This window comes from Echinops telfairi, unplaced genomic scaffold (genome assembly GCF_000313985.2).
Source record: "Echinops telfairi isolate 266 unplaced genomic scaffold, ASM31398v2 ScPeMD7_5592;HRSCAF=6446, whole genome shotgun sequence".
NCBI classification, from domain to species: Eukaryota; Metazoa; Chordata; class Mammalia; order Afrosoricida; family Tenrecidae; genus Echinops; species Echinops telfairi.
In genome coordinates, this window is record NW_022109491.1 from 17,988,628 (window position 1) to 18,006,558 (window position 17,931).

The following is a 17,931-nucleotide window of genomic DNA, read 5'->3' on the forward strand; positions in this document are numbered from 1 at the left end:
CTCGTGGGGATGCCCTTCTTTTTGGGGGGCCGGGGGGGGGTGGGGGGGAATGCCCCTTTCAAGCACTGCTCTGGCTTTGGCAGTGTCCCTCCTTCCACTGGAGGGTCACCCGTCTCCACACCACTCCTGGGTGTGCAGAGGCCCCGGCATGAACCTTGCTGACCGGACCTGGTGACCCACAGAGCACGGAAGGTCCAGGTGGCGAAGCCAGGAGGCCCCACAGGGAAGCCAGCTGCAGGGGAAACCCTACGGGTCTGTAACCCACAGGCGTGGGTAGCCCTGTCTCTGAGCCTCTCAGAAGGCAGCCACAGAAGCAGCAGAGTACAAAACTTCACAAGATCTGGAAAGTGGCACCCGTGAGGATGACGGCCTGTGGGCCTGCTTGGGAAAGGAAGCCTTGGAGCCCTGCCTGGGCCTGCAGGGGGTGGCAGGGAGCCCACGTGGTGCGAGATCCCCCAGGCAGATCAATGTGGGTCTACTTGCAACCACACACACAGAACCCACACCCCTAAGAGTCATGGGGAGGGAAATGCATGGACTCTGGGTGTACCCCTGAGAGGATGAGGAATACAGGCTCCCTGCAGTAGAGCCCCCTGGGAACCGCTGGGTCTGTCTCAAAACCCGAGGGGTGTACACCTTGTCATTTCCAGTAGCAAGGAGCCGGAACTGGCTCCTCGGTGGGCCCTCCTTTCACACGCCACCCTGGGTTTTGAGACCCATCTGTAGGGCAGCCACCCGCTATGATTTTTAGGGCTTCCTGGGCCCCATGACCACAGCAGCTGCTGTCTGACCACCACAGCAACAGGCTCCTTAGCTACCCACTCTCCCTGAGAAAACAGACCACTCAAGCCAGAGATGGGAGGGGGCACATTTACTTCACGTATAAAGTTTGTTATTACCTGTTTATAAAATAGAAATAAAAATGACATTTGGGTTTGGTTCCCAAAGTGGCCTATCCAAACTTATATCAGTAGAAAAATAAAATTCTCAAGCTACATGTCGCTGACACTGTAGGGGTGGGGGTGGGGTGAGAGGCCGTAACAGCCACTGTGTTGAAAGCAAACATCTTCACAGCAGAGCAGCTCGGGGGCAACGGCGACACCAGTGCCTGCTGGGACTGCCACGCCACACCGTGTTCTTACAGAAAGGCAATCAAGACCAACCGCAGTAGTCATGTTCCTGAGCTAGAGGTGTCGGACCCCTGGGTGCCGCCCGACCCCTCAGTCTGAGCCCCGGGTCCTCCCTCGGGAAGACTCCGCCCATTGCCAGGGCGGCAGGAAGGGACGCTAAGTCCCAAGGAAAAGGGACTGCGCCTAGCTAACATGGGGCAGTGCCAAGTCCTTTCTGCCCATCGCCAAGCCCTTGGCAAGTGTCCTGGCCGCAGAGGACGGGGCATGGTTTGGGAGACCCTGTGCCTGCCAGACACGCTCCTTGGTGATTTGGGCAGGAACAGCCAGTGGTTCCAAGGTCTCATGATGTCGGTCCCAGCTGGTTCTGCCCAGGCACAGCGAGCACAGTGTGGGAACAGATGTGACCCCAGCAGGGCCAGCCTGCCCAGCGGGTGCTCTGTACACTGCACACACCACTTCCACCGTCGGTGGGGACATCTCTCCTAGTTCCCCGTCAGGCTAGGTGTGCCAGCTCTAAGTGCATGCTGCGTAGTGAGCGCTCATAGTGCCTCCCGAAGGCCTGTGCGGTGCCGGGGAAGCTGCCGTGGCCTACCCATGCAGAAACGCATCCGGGGTCCCAGCCAGGGGCGATGCTGAAGGGAGTGGGAAGGAGGGGCTAAGGACGGGCTGCAGTCCACTTCGGCACTGGGAAGGTCCTCGTGAACTAAGCCAGTTCTCATCCGAGGGACGCCCAGCAGTCTCTGTCCACTGCTGCCTAGCTCCGCTCACAAGTCCTGGACCTTGGCCCTTTTGGCTTTCAGAGACAGGTGCTGCAAGAGAAGAGAAAACAAGGAGGAGGAGCTGTTATACCAACCAACCGACAAGTCAGCGTCAGCTCCTGGTGACCACGTGAACACTGCCTGCTCCTGGACCCGCTCACCATCTAGCTGTGCTGGAGGCCACCGTCGTCGTGGCACGCGAGTGCCTTGGAACTTCAGAAGACTCATCTAACACCCGTGAGCTCTGCTGGGGTCCAGAAGGGTTCCATTGCCGAATGTTTGCATGCCCGTTACCAGGACTTTCTTACTGGTCTTGAAGACCATGGATGCTGCCGCTATGGGCAATACCGGTGGCATGGCTTCCAGCACCATCGCAACAGAGAAGCCACCACAGGGCAACAGATGGCAGGTGGTGGGTAATTCACATCGAAGTTCTACACCATGGGAAGAAATCCACACAAGTGGCTAGCAGATGGCAGGAAGCAGATAGGGAGGGGCTTAGGCCATTCCCAGGGGGCACCACAGGCCCTGCAGGAAGCCCTCAGTGGAAATCGACTTTCAGGGACATGGGCCATTGTTGAGTCCTCTCTGCCCCAGCTACAGTCCGGCTCTGCAGCCAGACGCCTGCACTGCAGGTACACTGGGAAGGTGGTAGCGGGGAATCACCGCAGGCGCTGCCAGGAAAAAACTGATGAGTCATGGCAACGGCATCATGACCATCAGGTGGCGGGGGCTGCAGGAGAAACCACTCCTTAGCTTCTACGATCGAGCTCCAAGTGCTAGCCCCCTACAGTGCACGTGTGAGTGGACTGGGTGTGTCCCCAACTGTGGGATCCCTGACAGTCCCTCTGTGGGGGCGGTGGATGCCGTGGATCAGTGAGCCCATCAGAGGCACAGGCATGCTGCCTCAACCCCCAGCTGCCGATGGAGCAGGTCCGTGGTCCCCAGCAGGGGTTGAACCTCATGACTGCACACCCCGTATGGCTTCCAGGTAGTGGTCCCCTCAGCTGAGACAGGGGGCAGGTCCCGAAGAGTGGGAGTGGGAGAATGCAGTGCACTACCTGCCCTAACCTGTAGGCGATGGAATCTACTGAGCTGCAGGAACCCAGACCCTATTCACTTAAGCCTGAAAAGAGATCCTCAGAGATCACTCGCAAAGGCCCCAGCTGGGGGGTAGCCCTAAAACCCAAAGATGGCCCCTAAAAGCAAGGAGAAGTGGAGACCGGGAGATTGGCTGTTCTTGCCCTCCCAGCACAGGCCCTGCTGAATTTCCCTGAGCTTTCGCATCCCACACTTCGAGACACCCACAGCTTCAGCCCAGGGCTGGGACTGTTTGGCACTTGTTTCTGGGGAGGGTGTTGTGGATACACAGGGCTGAGTGGGCCCTTTCAGGCCTCTCTACAGGGTGAAGGTGGCACACTTGGGGTGTCAATGGCAGAGGGGCGGCCATCTGAAAGGCGGCAAGGCACACCTACCATGTCTGGGCAGCCGGCAAGCTGGTGGATGCTTGGAGAAATCAATCTACTGTGAGGTGAGATGGGACAATGACTCAGCTTCTCGGTTCGTTCTGTTCCCTAAGGCTCACTAAGGAAATCCAGGACATCTTCAGATTGGTTGCCCTCTCTAATGGCACCTGAGCCCTCTAACGAGCACTTTACCACTGCACCCTTCTTCGCCCAAGCTCCGCTGCCTTCATTTCTCTCAGGCATCTGCAGCTTCTGGCAGCCCAAAATATTCTTCGCTAACACCCGGGTCCAAATGTAACCATTCCTCTCCCTCGAACTGACTGTTCAGCTTTCACACGCAAAGGAGGCGCCTGGAAAGATTATGGCTCAGGCCAGGCACACCTTAGTCTGCGAGTCACTTCCTGGTTCTTCAATAACTGAAACAGATCTTGTGCAGCACATCTGCCCGAGGTAAGACTTCATTTGATTTCTGCTACCAAAGGCACTGATTGTGGAGCTACATAAAATGGACTTCAATCTTCTCCATTTATGAGGATGTCGGCTGTTGGTTCAGTGCTGACGATTTTTGTTTCCTTTACATTGAGGTGTAATCCCTACTGAAGGTGTAATCCCTACTGAAGGTGTAATCCATACTGAAGGTGTAATCCCTACTGAAGGCTACAGTCTTTGGTTGTCATCAGCAAGCACTTCGAGTCTTCTTGGCTTTCAGCAAGCAAAGTTGTGCCATCTGCATATTGCCTATTGGCAATGAGCCTTCCTTTGGTCCTGACACTGTGGTCCGCCTACTTCTTCATATAGGCCAGCAACTGGGATTATTTGCTCAGCATACAGACTAAGCAGTGTGAAAAGGACAAAATCCTGACACACAGCTTTCCTGATTTTAAATTCTGCAGGATCCTCTTTTTCTGCCTCTTGTACAGATCCATGTACACATTCCACCTGATTGGAACTCCCGGCTTCTTCACGTTATCCAGAGTTTGTTTTGACCCGCAAAGCTGAATGCCTTTTCAGTCCAAAGAAGCACAAGTGAACATCGCTCTGGCATTCTCTGCCTTCAGCAAAGATCTATCTGACACCAGGAAGGATATCCCTGGTTCCACGTCCTCTTCGGAATCTGGCGTGGAGTTCTTGTTGCTGTCCTGCTACATTCGCTTTTTAATTATGTCCAACAAAATTTCACTTGCATTCAGTAATTCACACATTCTGTTGGACCACCTTCCTTTGGAATGGGCACAAACACAGATTTCTTCTAGGCAGTTGGCCAGGTAACTGTCTTCCAAATGTCTTAGCATAGACGAGGGAGCGTTTGCCGAGAGCTTTTATTTGATAGTCTGTCAATTCCTAGCACCTTGTTTTTTATAATTGTCATGGATGCGGTTTGGATTGGCTCTTGATCGTATGCCACCTCTTGAACAGTCGAGTGTCACGTGACTTCGTGTATTCCATCTTTTTTGGCTGCTCTCTATCACTTAGTATTTTGCCCATAGAATCCTTCAATCATGCATCACAAGGCTTGGATTTTTGCTTTCAGCGTAAGAGCATTTTCATCCTTTTTGGTTTTGCACATTTCATTATACGAGGGGGTAGCCTCCAAAAAACAAAGTTTGGCTGGGTGGAGCTTTCATTGTATGCTTTTTTTTTTGCACTAGGTGAGGATCAAGCAACTCGCTGTGAAGTTAGTGCACCCAGAGGCGTTGCCTGGGAAGGTTTTCTCTGGTCACAGTGCATTTTTTCGTGAAAGCAGTTTCACTCGAACCTCATTTTTTTGTGTGTGATGGCCGACTTAAGAGAACAGCGTGTGCTGTGAAATTGTGTTTCCTGCTTGGGACAAATGCCACAGAAACGGTTGTGATGGTGAACACAGCTTACAGGGACAGCGCTGTGGGGAAAACTCAAGTGTAAGCATGGTTTTCTTGTTTCACAAAAGGTGAAATGTCAATTGATGACAAACTAACCTCGTTCTGGACATTCCCGAATGGACGAAAATGCTGATTTGGAGTGCATTTGGAGTTTGTTCCTCCAGGTCACACTGTTAATCTAGCTTTCTATTTAGACGTTCTGAAGAGTGTAACAGTGTGCAACAAAAAAGGCCTGATCTGTGGCACATGGGGAACTGGTTTTGTCATGACAATGCACCTGCTCACACAGACATCTCAGTGCGCCAGGTTTTGGGGGTGTTTTTTTTTTAAATCATTTTACTGGGGGCTCATGCAACTCTTATCACAATCCATTGTGTCAAACACATTTGTACATTTGTTGCCATCATCCTTCTCAAAACATTTTCTTTCTACTTGAGCCCTTGGTAACAGCTAATTTCCCCCCTCCCTCTCCCACTCTCCCTCACAAACCCTTGATAATTTGTAAATTATTAGTATTTTTTCATGTCTTACACTGTCCGATGTCTCCCTTCACCCACTTTTCTGCTGTCTATCCCCCAGGGAGGGGGTTATATGTGATAGGTTCCCCCTTTCTACCCCACCTTCCCCTTCCCCTCCTGGTACTGCTACTCTCATTATTGGTCCTGAGTGTTTTATCTGTCCTAGATTCCCTGTTTTTCCAGTTCCTATCTGTACCAGTGTACATCCTCTGCTCTAGCCAGATTTGTAAGGTGTAGAATTGAGAGACCATTTCCTTTGTGTCTTGTGGAGTTACAAGGACTTCCGTGGAAGGGGACTTCACTACAAGGAAATGATACAGTGCTTTTCCCAGAGCGTGCTGGAAGACTGGGAAATGGCCTTTCCCTCAATACCCTACCATAGGAACAACCAAGTAAGAGTGAATGCGTATGAACACAATACAGAGAGGCAGAGCGCAGGCAGTCTGGGGACAGCCTCTGCCCATTCCTACCGTTCCTTGCTGATAGAAGTGTGGAGCCAGCTCCAACAGCCACGCTGACTCAATAGCAGTCACGTCTCTCATGTAGTACTTGGCGGTTTGTATGACTTCATTGTAGATCACCCTAAGACAATAAAAAAACAAGAACTTGTTTTTATTCTTAGATTTTATGATGATAAACCAGAGCCATAACCATTAGTTTGTTTATGGGAAGTAGTTTTTCTTTTCCCTTACCCTTTAACAATTCTCTATTCTAAACACTATAAATGTTGCTAACGTCAGCCCATGACTCTGCGGGTAGGTAATGTGTCCACCTTATAGGTCAGACTCATGAGCGTGCATGAGTTCTAGGCCACCTCTACGATCAGCAGACCTGACTCTAAAAGGAGTTGGAACTAACTACAAAGACATGTAAGGCTTTGTAAACTGATGAGAAAATTCTTATCTTAAGAGTTTTATGGGTGTTCATATTTGTTACTTTGTATCTTTGATTATACATAAATGATTCCTTTTTTTCCCCCCTTTCAAATAAGTAAAATAAAATAAAGAGTTTGTCTGAGGGTAAGATGAGCCAAGAACCAAGAAAATTCTCTCAAATGCCCAGATCTGAGGATCACAGAAGAACTGATGTGGGAGATACTCGAAGAGTCCAGTTAGGGCTGCCCTCTCAACCACAGGCACCGTGCCCCCTGACAGCCTCTGTCACAAAGCGGTGGGTGCTGTCGCAGCCCACCCCTGCCCCCAACAGTGTGGATCTGTTTCAGGACTGGCACTACATCCACGAATGCAGCAGGAAAAACAAAGCCTTTTTCTCTTTCAGATGGTGTACGCATCCAAAGCCAGCAAGTCCTTGAAAAGGCCCCAGAACTGGCCTTTGGCTTCCCTCCTCGCCTTAAGTCACGCCCATCCCAGGAGCTTCCACGGCATGGGCACTGATGACAGGATAAAGTCCAGCTCCTGGCCAGGGGGAACACACCTCACACCCTACTGCCCAGCAGGATCACCTGGGGGGCATTTACACCACAGACTGCTGGGCCCGAGACTCTGCTTTTCTAACAAGTACCCTGGTGCTGCTGATGCTGGCCGGGGGGCCACACTGCGAAAACCACTGGGGCCAGAGGACCCTTCAAAGACCCTTTCTCCTCTCTAATTTAGCCGCCACCATCATCCCTCCCTGCTCCACGCTTCTCCAGCCATCCGTGGTGAAGGACAAGTCGTTTTTCAAATTCTCAATCCCTCGTATAGCAATATTTTGTAAAACATAATACAAAAGATTTTTTTAATGAAAAGGGCACACACAAAACACAAGCCCCAATATTTTCCATTGTTAAATTGGGCAGACATAATTTAGCCTTTAAATTACCACAAAAAATGTCCAGACACCAACCCTCCACTTCTGTCCTGACGTCTTCCCAGGCGGTGGCCCAGCCACCCTGAAGAAGCCCCCTTCCCCAATACCACCACCTCCTCAGGCCGGAATGCCCTTGGCATCCACTCCTGCCTCGAAGACGCCTGCTTCCAGCCTAAATAAAATGTTTTCTCCTTCAAGAAACCAGTCCTACGCATGCGATGCCACCGCAGAGTGGAGCACACTTGTCCTTCCCCTAAAGTCCTGAGAGCTGGGTCTGTCTCTACTTCACTGCAGAACAGGGGCTGGGCTAGCACACGAGGAGCATCTCGCCAGTGGGCAAGCGCGCAGCAGAGTGAGAGTGAGAAGAGGCACTTGGTGCTGACCGCGGGAGAGCGCTGACGAGTGCAACCTCCCCAGATGATGCGGTACAGCAAAGCCAACGAGGGCACGGCGCCTGCCTGGCTTCCAGGCCCTGTGCCAGGCATGGGGGCACCTGGTGACCAACAAGCAGCAGGCTTTGCCTTTCAGGCAGTTATAACACCAAGAAGCGGCAGGGCCTTACCAGCGAGGTGGCTTCTCTGCATACAGAACTGAGGCAGGGTGGATGTGCAATTCATGATCATCCCGGACAGTCCTGAAAAGAGAAAGAACCATGTCCAAAAAGTGCCCTAACTGAAGCAAGCCCTTACTGGCCATCGCCAGGCTCTCTTTGGCCATAAGATACCGTCAACATGTACACAGCAGGTAGGTTCCCCTCCAACATTTCCACAGATGGCTACTTGTGCCGGCATTCTCATGGTGTTCCGGGGGTTCACGTGGAGATTCCCTGCCTCCTATGCTCGCATCTTTGCTCTGGAATAGAGGCTGATCTCCTGGACTTGCACAGATGTTCCCGTAGTAGGACACCAATCTTGCAGAAGTAACCCTTATTTTGTGTGCCACGTTTTTTTGGTTAAAGGGGGTCGCCAGGGGTAGTTGGGTTCAAGGTTTTAAGAGTGTTTCAGAGTTTGTGTGTACATGTGCTACAGCATGTCCCATTCACTCATAGTCAAACTGGTCAGTGGTGGTAGCCTGGCACCATCTAGTTCTTCTGGTCTTGGGGTAGTTGAGCATGACTCACGTTGGCTATCAGACTTGTACAGTTGCTTTGCTCTGTGATTTCAATTACCGGTGCCTTCTTAACACTTTCACTTCTGACAATTAAGGGACCAATGGTTTTATCTTAGATGACTGCTTACAAACTTATTAAGACCCTCAATATTATTCACTTTTTTAATTTACTGAATTGTTTTGTGTCCCACCATATGATCTAACCTGAAAATGGCCCACGTGCACTGAAGAAAATGGTATTAAGTCTGTTAATGGGCAAGACTCCATCTATATCAGTTCAAATTGGTCGAGGGCTTTACTTACATCCTCAATGTCATTACTGATCTTTTTAGATATTCTGTCAATAATTGGAAGTAGGGTGGCACCCTATCATTGTGAAGTTGTCAATTTCTCTTTTCATATTAGTATTTACTTCATGTATTTTGTTTGGTGCATCGCTATTACACACACACACACACACACACACTCATGCATTGCTCTTACACACACACACAAATCACTGCCATCGAGTTGATTCACTCATAGAGACTCTACAGCAGTGGTTCTCAACCTTCCTCAGGCCTCGACCCTTTCATACAGTTCCTCATGTGGTGGTGACCCCCAACCATCAAATGATTTCACTGCTACTTCTTAACTGTCATTTTGCTACTATTATGAATTGGGCGACCCCTATGAAACGGTCATTCAACTCCCAAAGGGGTCACGACCCACAGGTTGAGGACTGCTGCTCTACATGGTGGAGTGGAACTGCCCCGCTAGGTTTCCAAGACAATAAACCGTTACAGGGGCAAAACGCCTGACCTTTCTCCCATGGAACAGCTGGGGAGTCTCAACCACCAGCCTGCAGTTGGCAAGCCTAACTGTGACCTACTACGCCTCCAAGACTCCTGCATAGCAATCAGGGGGGTACACATTTGTAAGCATATGTCCTCCTGCCCAATTGACCCTTTCATTATGTCCTTTCTCTCTTGTAGTAGGATTCTGATTTAAATTCTATTTTATATGATAACAGTATTGCCATTCTGGTTTTGGTTTTTTAGTGTTTACATATAATATTTTTCCATCTTTTTATTTAAAGCTTGATGTTCACATGTCGACAGCATGCTTCTTATAGGCACCAAGAGAGTAACACCATGTCCTTTTATCTAGTCTGCCACGCTCCGCTTTTGTAAAGGAAGTCTACGTCATCTGTCCTTGAGGCTCTTACTGAAATTGGAGTCGTCACCTCATCCAGTCTGCATTTGCGCTGTGAGGGTCTCCTGTCTCCTTCGCTTCTCTGTTCTCATCTTTGGTTTTGCTTTGTATCGGGTTGCTTTGGGATGTTAAGCCTTTTGGCTTGCTCTCGCCTTCAGTGTATTTTTTCTCCATCATTTTTTAATGGTTTCCACACAGATGATATCACACAACTTACAACTGTGACAACTTTTTAAATATGTACAAAAGCTAACATTTGACCTTAACATATTAGGTCTTCCCCCATTTCTGTGGCTCTGTCTTCATTTACATCACTATACATTCTATATCCAATATGTTCAATATGCTTGTCTTTATACCTCTTTCTTACAATCTTGATGCTGTATCATTTGTGGAGTTGTACTACTGAGTTTATTCCCTGAAAATAACATATACTGGGTCCTTATGATTGCTTATATTACTGCATTTGGGGGAGAACTCTCCTTTTTCCCTCATAGAATAGATTTGAGTGTGTCTTCAATGTTCTTGCCTTTCCAACTGGAGAACCCTGGAGTAACACTTGCGGAACTGGTCTCATGGGGACAAATTCCCAGGGCTTCTCTCTCCTGTGGAGTGTCTTGATTTCTCTCTCAATTTTGAATGACAACTCTGCTGAGTAAAGAGTTCCTATGGGACAATTGTTTGCATTCAATTATTTTATATATGTTGCTCCATTAATCTTTTGGCTTCTAGAGTTTCTGGGGAGAAATCCTCATTGATTTTTGTGAAGGATCATCGGGGTGTCAGGTGTTTTTCTCTTGCTACTTTCAGAATTCTCTTTTCTTTGGTTTATACATACTAGTTTACTATGTTTTGCTTTGTTTTCATTTATTCTAATTGGGGTTCATGCAGTAGCTTTTGATAACTGCAGGCTTGGGGGGAAAGGGGGTTTCCACTGTCCAGGCCTGGGAAATTCTGAGTAGCCCTTGAAAGGTTTTCTTTTTAAAAAAATCATTTTATTAGGGGCTCATACAACTCTTATCACAATCCATACACACATCAATTGTGTAAAGCGCATTTGTACATCTTTCTCAAAACATTTTCTCTCCACTTAAACCCCCGGCATTAGGTCTTCATTTTTCCCCTCCCTCCCCACTTAATTGTTTGTTATAGTGGCCCGGGAACTCCAATCATTCTAATGTGAAACTGCTTAACTGAGTCTCCTATTTCCATGTGGCTTTGCTCACTTTCTGGACAACTTTCTCTGGTTCATCTTGGTCCAGTCGCGCCGTGTTTAGTCCACTTAGTCTGCTCTTCTGCCTGCTCACCTGCTCTCTGCAGTGATGGCGTTGCTTTATCTTTGTCGCAGCAGCTCTCTCTGGTTCGTGTTTCCAATACCCATAGGGGGTCTCTCAGTTTCTTCCTCCATTTGTTTCCTAATCTCAGTAATTTTGTTTTGTGCGTGCTTTTTGCTTTCTTAAATATACTTAACATCAACATCAGATATTTTCCTAGTTTTCAAATATATATGTGTACTCTAATTGGTTTCATTTCTGTTTTCTGATATTTGTAGGAGATTTTTCTTCTGGTGAGACTTGATTAAGTACCGTGTTGAATCTCTTTCAGCCTGGTACCTTTTAAGGTCCTCCTGGTCCTGGTGCTCATTATCTGGGGTTTTGGTGAGATTCAACATCACTGTGTCTTAGTGCTGAGGTCTTCCTTTGCCCGCTTCCTAGGTGTGTGGCCCTCAAGCTCCAACAATCACTTTTGCACAGCTTCTGAAATGGGATGGCCACTCGCTCAGTGCAGCTTCCATTCTGTGTTCTGCATTCCAGAGGCCACGCAGAGTCATCCACTGTGCTGCATGCCCAGGTGCTAGTGGGGAGGCTCTCCCAGCTCCTGAGCTGCCTCCTACTCCTCCCATCCTATTTCAGAATGCACCTTCGTTCTCTAACACCTCAGCTGCTACCTGGAGTTGTAAGGTCTCAGTCTGTGCTTATTCGTCTTTCAGTGGGTTGGGTGCTGGAAGATGAACGGGAGTCACCACACACTTTGCCATGTTGCTCCACCCTGACAGGTTTTTTTATATTACCCGAAAAAGGTATACAGATTGTACTTCACAACAAAACTATGCTCTCCACCTTCTCTTGGGCACTTCCTACACTCCAAAATAATAAATCACACTGAAAACGGAAGAGGAAATAAGCGTGGGCATTAAGAAAGTACATGGGAAAACACAATGCTCTGTCTAAACCTGCCATGTTAGCGTCGGGACATTCTCTTGCAAAACCATTTCCTCAGGGAATAATACACGGGATTGCTTGTATAAAACTTTTTCACTAAGTTAAACAAGAAGGGTAAAGACTACATAAGGATAAGTAATGATGAAGAAGTTCAGTTTTTGCCTATTAATTTCTCTGAGGTAACAGGGTAACTTCTACCTAAGAGCTGATTTGATTCAACAACGACTGCACTAAGCACACATTTACAGGCAAGATCAGCTCAGAAGAGAATGCTAAAACACTGGACTGCCCCTCCCCCAACTACACGAAGGGGGCGCTGCTGGGGGTGCCAAGGTCCTGTGCCTGACGCAGTGCTTCGAGGAACACACAAAGCTCATCTCCACACTCTGGAAACACCAGTCCCCTCCGGCCCTGGCTGCTCCCAAAGGCTTGGTGGTGAGCTGACCAACGGTGACGCCTCTCACAAGGACTGGCTGCCTGGAGCCTCGAACTACTGACCCTCTATAGATTCGACTGGTGGCAGCCCGCCTGTCAGGGCAAAAGAGCACTCGGTTGGGTGCTGACTTTTCCGAAGCAGACCGCCAGGCCTTTCTTCCAGGGCCTCTCTGGGAGGACGTGGGTCCCCACCCTTTTGGTAGCCAAGCATTTGCATGGCCTACAGACAACCCCGAACCACCTGGGGTAGCTACATCGCTCATATTTTAGTTGAGGACCCTGATTAGTTTTTACATGCTAGTAGAAATTACTAATTAATACTCATGACGGGGGGAGGGGAAGTCAAGATGACAAGTTAACAGTACTCACTGGAGAAGATCTCAGGCCTCCCCAAAAAGGATCTCACCTACAGAGTTGCCTCAAGCATGGACAACCCTATGCTGAGGGAGAGTTCATACTATGAGCAACAGAATCCTGGTAGCAACAGAATCCAGATAGGCTGGAACACTGGCCTAGAAGAGGGACTAGAACGCTTGGGACAGAAATGTAGTAAAGTGCTATCGTCAGGCTCAAATGGCCAACTCCCAGGAGACTAACAGAGAAGTCCTGGCTGCCAGAACCCCAGTGCAACCCTGGACTCACAGACAGAGCCCAGTGTCCCAGACTACCGACATTATAACTGACCCTAGGCTAACAGGACGGTAGTATTTTCTAGGGAGGAAAAAATTAATGGAAAATCAGTGTAATGGAAGAGTAAAAAAAAAAAAGAGTTGAGCGGAAAGTAATTCTGATTGTTCTTTCATTAGAAGAGCAGAGGATTGAAATTCTGCATTTCAGACAGGCCACAGTGAAGTTATGAACTGAAAGGAGCTAAGGGGCAGAGAAGACAAACTAAATAACTTGCACTGTGCTCATATAGACTAACAGCTATCTGGAGGGCATCAATATCAGCGGTTTTTAGGCCTGGAAATCGGAAAAGGAGAACAGACTACAGCTACAGCAGGAAGCACGCTGACAGCACACGATGAAAACCGTGCACGCCAGCCTCCTCAAACATGAACCATGGACGCACTGACTGAGGGCCACGGTGGGCTTGCTCCCGCAGACCTCGGAAACCACAATGGACGGTCCAGCGGCAGGAGCGCCATCTCTGGAAAAGTTTTTTTGTTTTTTAAAGATCATTTTATTAGGGGCGCATACTACTCTTATCACAATCCATCCATCGTGTCAAGCAACCCGCACACCTGTTGCCATCATCATTCTCAAAACATGTGCGTTCCCCTTGAGCCCCTTGGAAAAGAGTTTTTCAATAGGCCCATCTAGCTCCATTGTTCTACATTAGAATTCAAACATCACCAGCCTCCAGATTAAGAATCGTCATCCTATAAGCTGTGCATGGGCTGACGCCCTGAGGAACACTTCCAGAAAGTTAAAAGACTTTGCTTAAAGCTATGTCGCCAACCTCAACCCATTTTCGACATAAGACACGGTATAAATTAAAAGTAAGCAATTTGATTTCTCGACAATCCCTGCATATCAGTATTCGGTAGGGTTCGTGTCACTGTTAAGACTTCTCCTTGATCCCCTTGCAGAGGGGTCTCGGGGAGATGAACCAGTCAGGGTACGATGTTAACAACGATGAAAAATACAACTTTCCTCTAGCTCCTATATGTTTCCTCCCCGCTCCCACTACCATGACTCGAATTCGATCTTGCAAGTCTGGCTAGACAAGAGGATGTACGCTGGTACAGATAGGAACTGAAAATACAGGGAATCCAGGGCGGAAGAGCCCTACAAGGACCAGTGGTGTGAGTGGTGATACTGGGAGTATAGAGGGAGGGTGGATTGAAGAGGGGGAACTAATTACAAGGATCTACAGGTGACCTCCTCCCTGAGGACGGACAACAGAAAAGTGGGTAAAGGGAGACGTCAGACAGGGCAAGATATGTCAAAATAATAATTTATAAATTATCAAGGATTCATGAGGGAGGGGGGAGCAGGGAGGGAGGGGTTAAAAAAAAAGAGGACCTGATGCCAGGGGCTTAAGTGGAGAACAAATGTTTTGAGAATGATGAGGGCAATGAATGTACAAATGTGCTTTACACAATTGATGTGTGTATGGATTGTGATAACAGTTGTATGAGCCCCTAATAAAATGTTTAAAAAAAAAATTTAAAACAAAACAAAAAAAGACTTCTCCTTTAACAAATAAAGCCCCAAAGTATCGCCTTACCTATAAGCTCCGGTAGAATGAAACCTCGCAGCATTTGCAAAGAACCCCGAGACGATGCACCTCAGAACTGGATCCGGGTCACCTACACAGGTAACAGAGAGGTGAATGAGACCCTTGCTTGCCTGGTCCCTTGTGTGCTCAGGCCCGTGCTGTGACACCCCATCACACATGGCTTCACACCCCCTCCCACCTGTCTCCTGAGCAAAGGCTCTGCCCTGGGCTTCCTAATGCCTGCTGCTGGCAGAGACTCCTGCACAAAGTGCTCGGTTGGTCTGGCACTCCGCTCCAAGCCCAGCCCGAGCCTACAGCTAACTTCGCTAGTCCACAGACTCACCAGTGACTACTTTTATCAGAGAGGGTCTCTTAGGAAAGCTGTTCTTTGCATCGGACACAGACGGGAATGCCACACATTAGTTCTGTGAGTTACATGTTGCAATTACTCAAGATCTCCGATGTCTTATTTTAATTGGTGTCTATATTGCTACAGTAAACATCTTCTGTGAATTTAGAAGATGCATGCAGGATTCCAAATTACTATGCAAAAGGATGTCATGTGTAATTACTATGACATCCTACGGTTCATCAGATCTGAGCTTCACTCTACACTAACTCAGTGAAGTCAGGTAAATGCTGCTGCTGCTGCTGCTGTTGTTGGGTGCCATCAAGGTAGTTCCGACTCAAAGCGACCCCCATGTACAACAGGCCACAACAGGCAGGGCCCTGTGCCAGCCTTACAATCATTGCTACGTTTGAGCCCATTGGTACAGCCACAATCACTCTATCTTGTGGAGGGTCTTTTTCATGGACCAAGCATGATGAGGTCCTTTTCCAAGGACTGGGCTCTCCTGATAAGACATCAAAAGTACCATATATGCTTGTGTATAAGCTGAGCTTTTCAGCACATTTTCAATGCAGTTTTGTGGTAAAACCAGGTGTCTTGGCTGTTATTCATGGTGGCTTATATTTGAGTATATACGGTACATGACATGCAGTCTCAGCATCCTCCCTGGAAGGGTGGAGTCCAAATAGATTCATTTGTTATTCTTGCACTCCATGGTATGTTCAATATCCTTCACCAACCCCATAATCCAAAAGCATCAATTCTTCTATGGTCTTCCTTATTCACTGCCCAGGATTCGCATGCAGGTGAGGCCACTGAAAATACTGTGGCTCGTGTCGGGTGCACCTTCGTCCTCAAAGTGGCACCCTTGTTCTCCAACCCTTCAAAGAGGCCACTTGCAGCGGAGCTGCCCACTGAGAGAAGCCATTGGACTCTGACTGCTGCTTCCACAAGCAATGATCTGGACCCAAGTATAATGACATCCTTGACAACGTCAATCTTTTCTTCCGTTTACCATTATGTTGCTTATCCGTCCCGTTGAGAGGAGTTTTCATGTTGAGGCGCAAACCATATTAAAGGCTTTATAGCCTTTGATCTTCATCAAGAGCACTTCAAGTCTTTTCAAGTTCAGCAAAGGCGGCTGTGACCCCTGCGTATCAGAGGCTATGAATGAACCTTCCTCCAATCCTGACGCTACTTTCTTCTTCATGCAGCCCAGTTACTCAGATTGCGCATGATATACAGACTGAATACATGTGAAAGGCCACAACCCTGACACACAGCTTTCCTGATTTTAAGCCACACGCTATCCCTTTTTCTATTTAAATGACCCCTTCTTGGTCTATGAGAGGCTCTGCATGGGTACAATTAAGCGTTCTGAAATTACCAGTCTTTGAAATGTTACCCAATGTTTGTTATGATCCACAGTCAAATGCCTTTACATAGTCATTAAAACACAGGTAAACTTCTTCTTGGTATTCTCTACTTTGTCAAGGCCCATCTGACATCAGTAATGATATCCCTTATGCCACAACCTCCTCTGAATCGGGCTTGAATTTCTAGCAGCTTATTGTCGATATCTTGCTGCAACCACTTAAAAATGATCTTTAGCAAAATGTTACCTGTGTGAGCTATTAATGAGATGATTCCGTAATTCCCACATTCTGTGTGGAATGTGGGATAGCCATGAACAGCACCTCTTCCTATCAGTTGGTCAGGTAGCTGTCTTCCAAATTTCTTGGTAGTGGGGCATGAGCACTTCCACCACTGGATCCATTTGTTGAGACATCTCTACCAGTATTCCATCAATGCTTGGAGCTCTGTTTTTGACCAATTAGTTCGGGGAAGCTTGGACTTCTTTTAGTACCATCGACTCTTAAACATATGTTACTGAGTGGTCTGAACATCCACCACTTGTTTACTAACTAGTGGTGGCTTGCGTGTTGCTGTGATGCTATAGGCCACACCATCTGAACTTCAAATGCCATGTGGGTCCTCTCTGGTGGATACATTTTGGCAGAGCTTGAAACTAAGACAGAACAGGATGACCTGGTGATCTATTTCTAAAAAACTGGCCAGTGAAAAATCTTATGAATAGTTGCACAACATTGTCTGATGAAGTGCTAGAAGAGGAAGACAATTAAAATACGATTGGGGCAGAGCTGGCGCCTCAAAGCAGAGTCAACCTTAGTGGCATGGATGGAGTAAAGTCTTCAGGACCTTCATATGCGGATGCCACACCACTCAGTGAGAAAAATGTTTCATGGCCCCATGAATACATGGAACATGGAATATAGAAGTATAAATCTAAAAAATGGGAAGGCATAAAAATTAAATGAACAATTGATGGTTATCTTGGGCATCTGTGAGCTGCTATGAACTGCTAACTGGCCATTCTGAATCACTTGATCCTATGTAAACTTTTGTCGGTATGATGCTGGGAATGGCATAGTGAAGGGTAATGGCATCAAAATCATCATAAAGAACATTTCAAGATCTATCCTGGAAGTATAGGGGTAATACCTACACCCCTACAAGGAACTCCCGCTAATACTAGTATTCAAATCCTTGTGCCAGCCACTAACCCCAAAGATGCAGAAATTGTCATTTTTACCAACTTCCACACTGACATGGATCAAACATGAGCTCACGGCGGGCGCGCTGCGGTGAAAGCTGGAAAGGCCGAGGGTAAGGCCCTGGAAACAGGGCCATGGTGGTGGAGCAATGCCGCTGGAGAGAACGTGACAGAGTTAGCAAGACCTATCAGAAATCAGAACAGCATTGTAACTGCTAGTAGTTATTGCCTTTCTTCTTGTTGCTGATGTGTTCCATTCAGGCATTCCAACACCCCGCGAGC

At 47.9% G+C, this 17,931-nt stretch overlaps 1 protein-coding gene across 1 annotated transcript in view; it reads right to left on the bottom strand.

Annotated features, from left to right (window-relative positions):
- Nucleotides 1-853: 853 nt before the first annotated feature.
- Nucleotides 854-17,931, bottom strand: part of DHX35 (DEAH-box helicase 35) — an 82,287-nt gene continuing 65,209 nt past the window's right edge. The window contains exons 18-21 of the mRNA XM_004697987.2: nt 14,735-14,816; nt 8,103-8,174; nt 6,202-6,313; nt 854-1,939 (exon numbers count right to left, since the gene is read on the bottom strand). Of these exons, the coding sequence (XP_004698044.1) occupies nt 1,895-1,939; nt 6,202-6,313; nt 8,103-8,174; nt 14,735-14,816 (311 nt within the window). The 3' untranslated portion in view covers nt 854-1,894. The remainder of the gene's footprint in view (nt 1,940-6,201; nt 6,314-8,102; nt 8,175-14,734; nt 14,817-17,931) is intronic.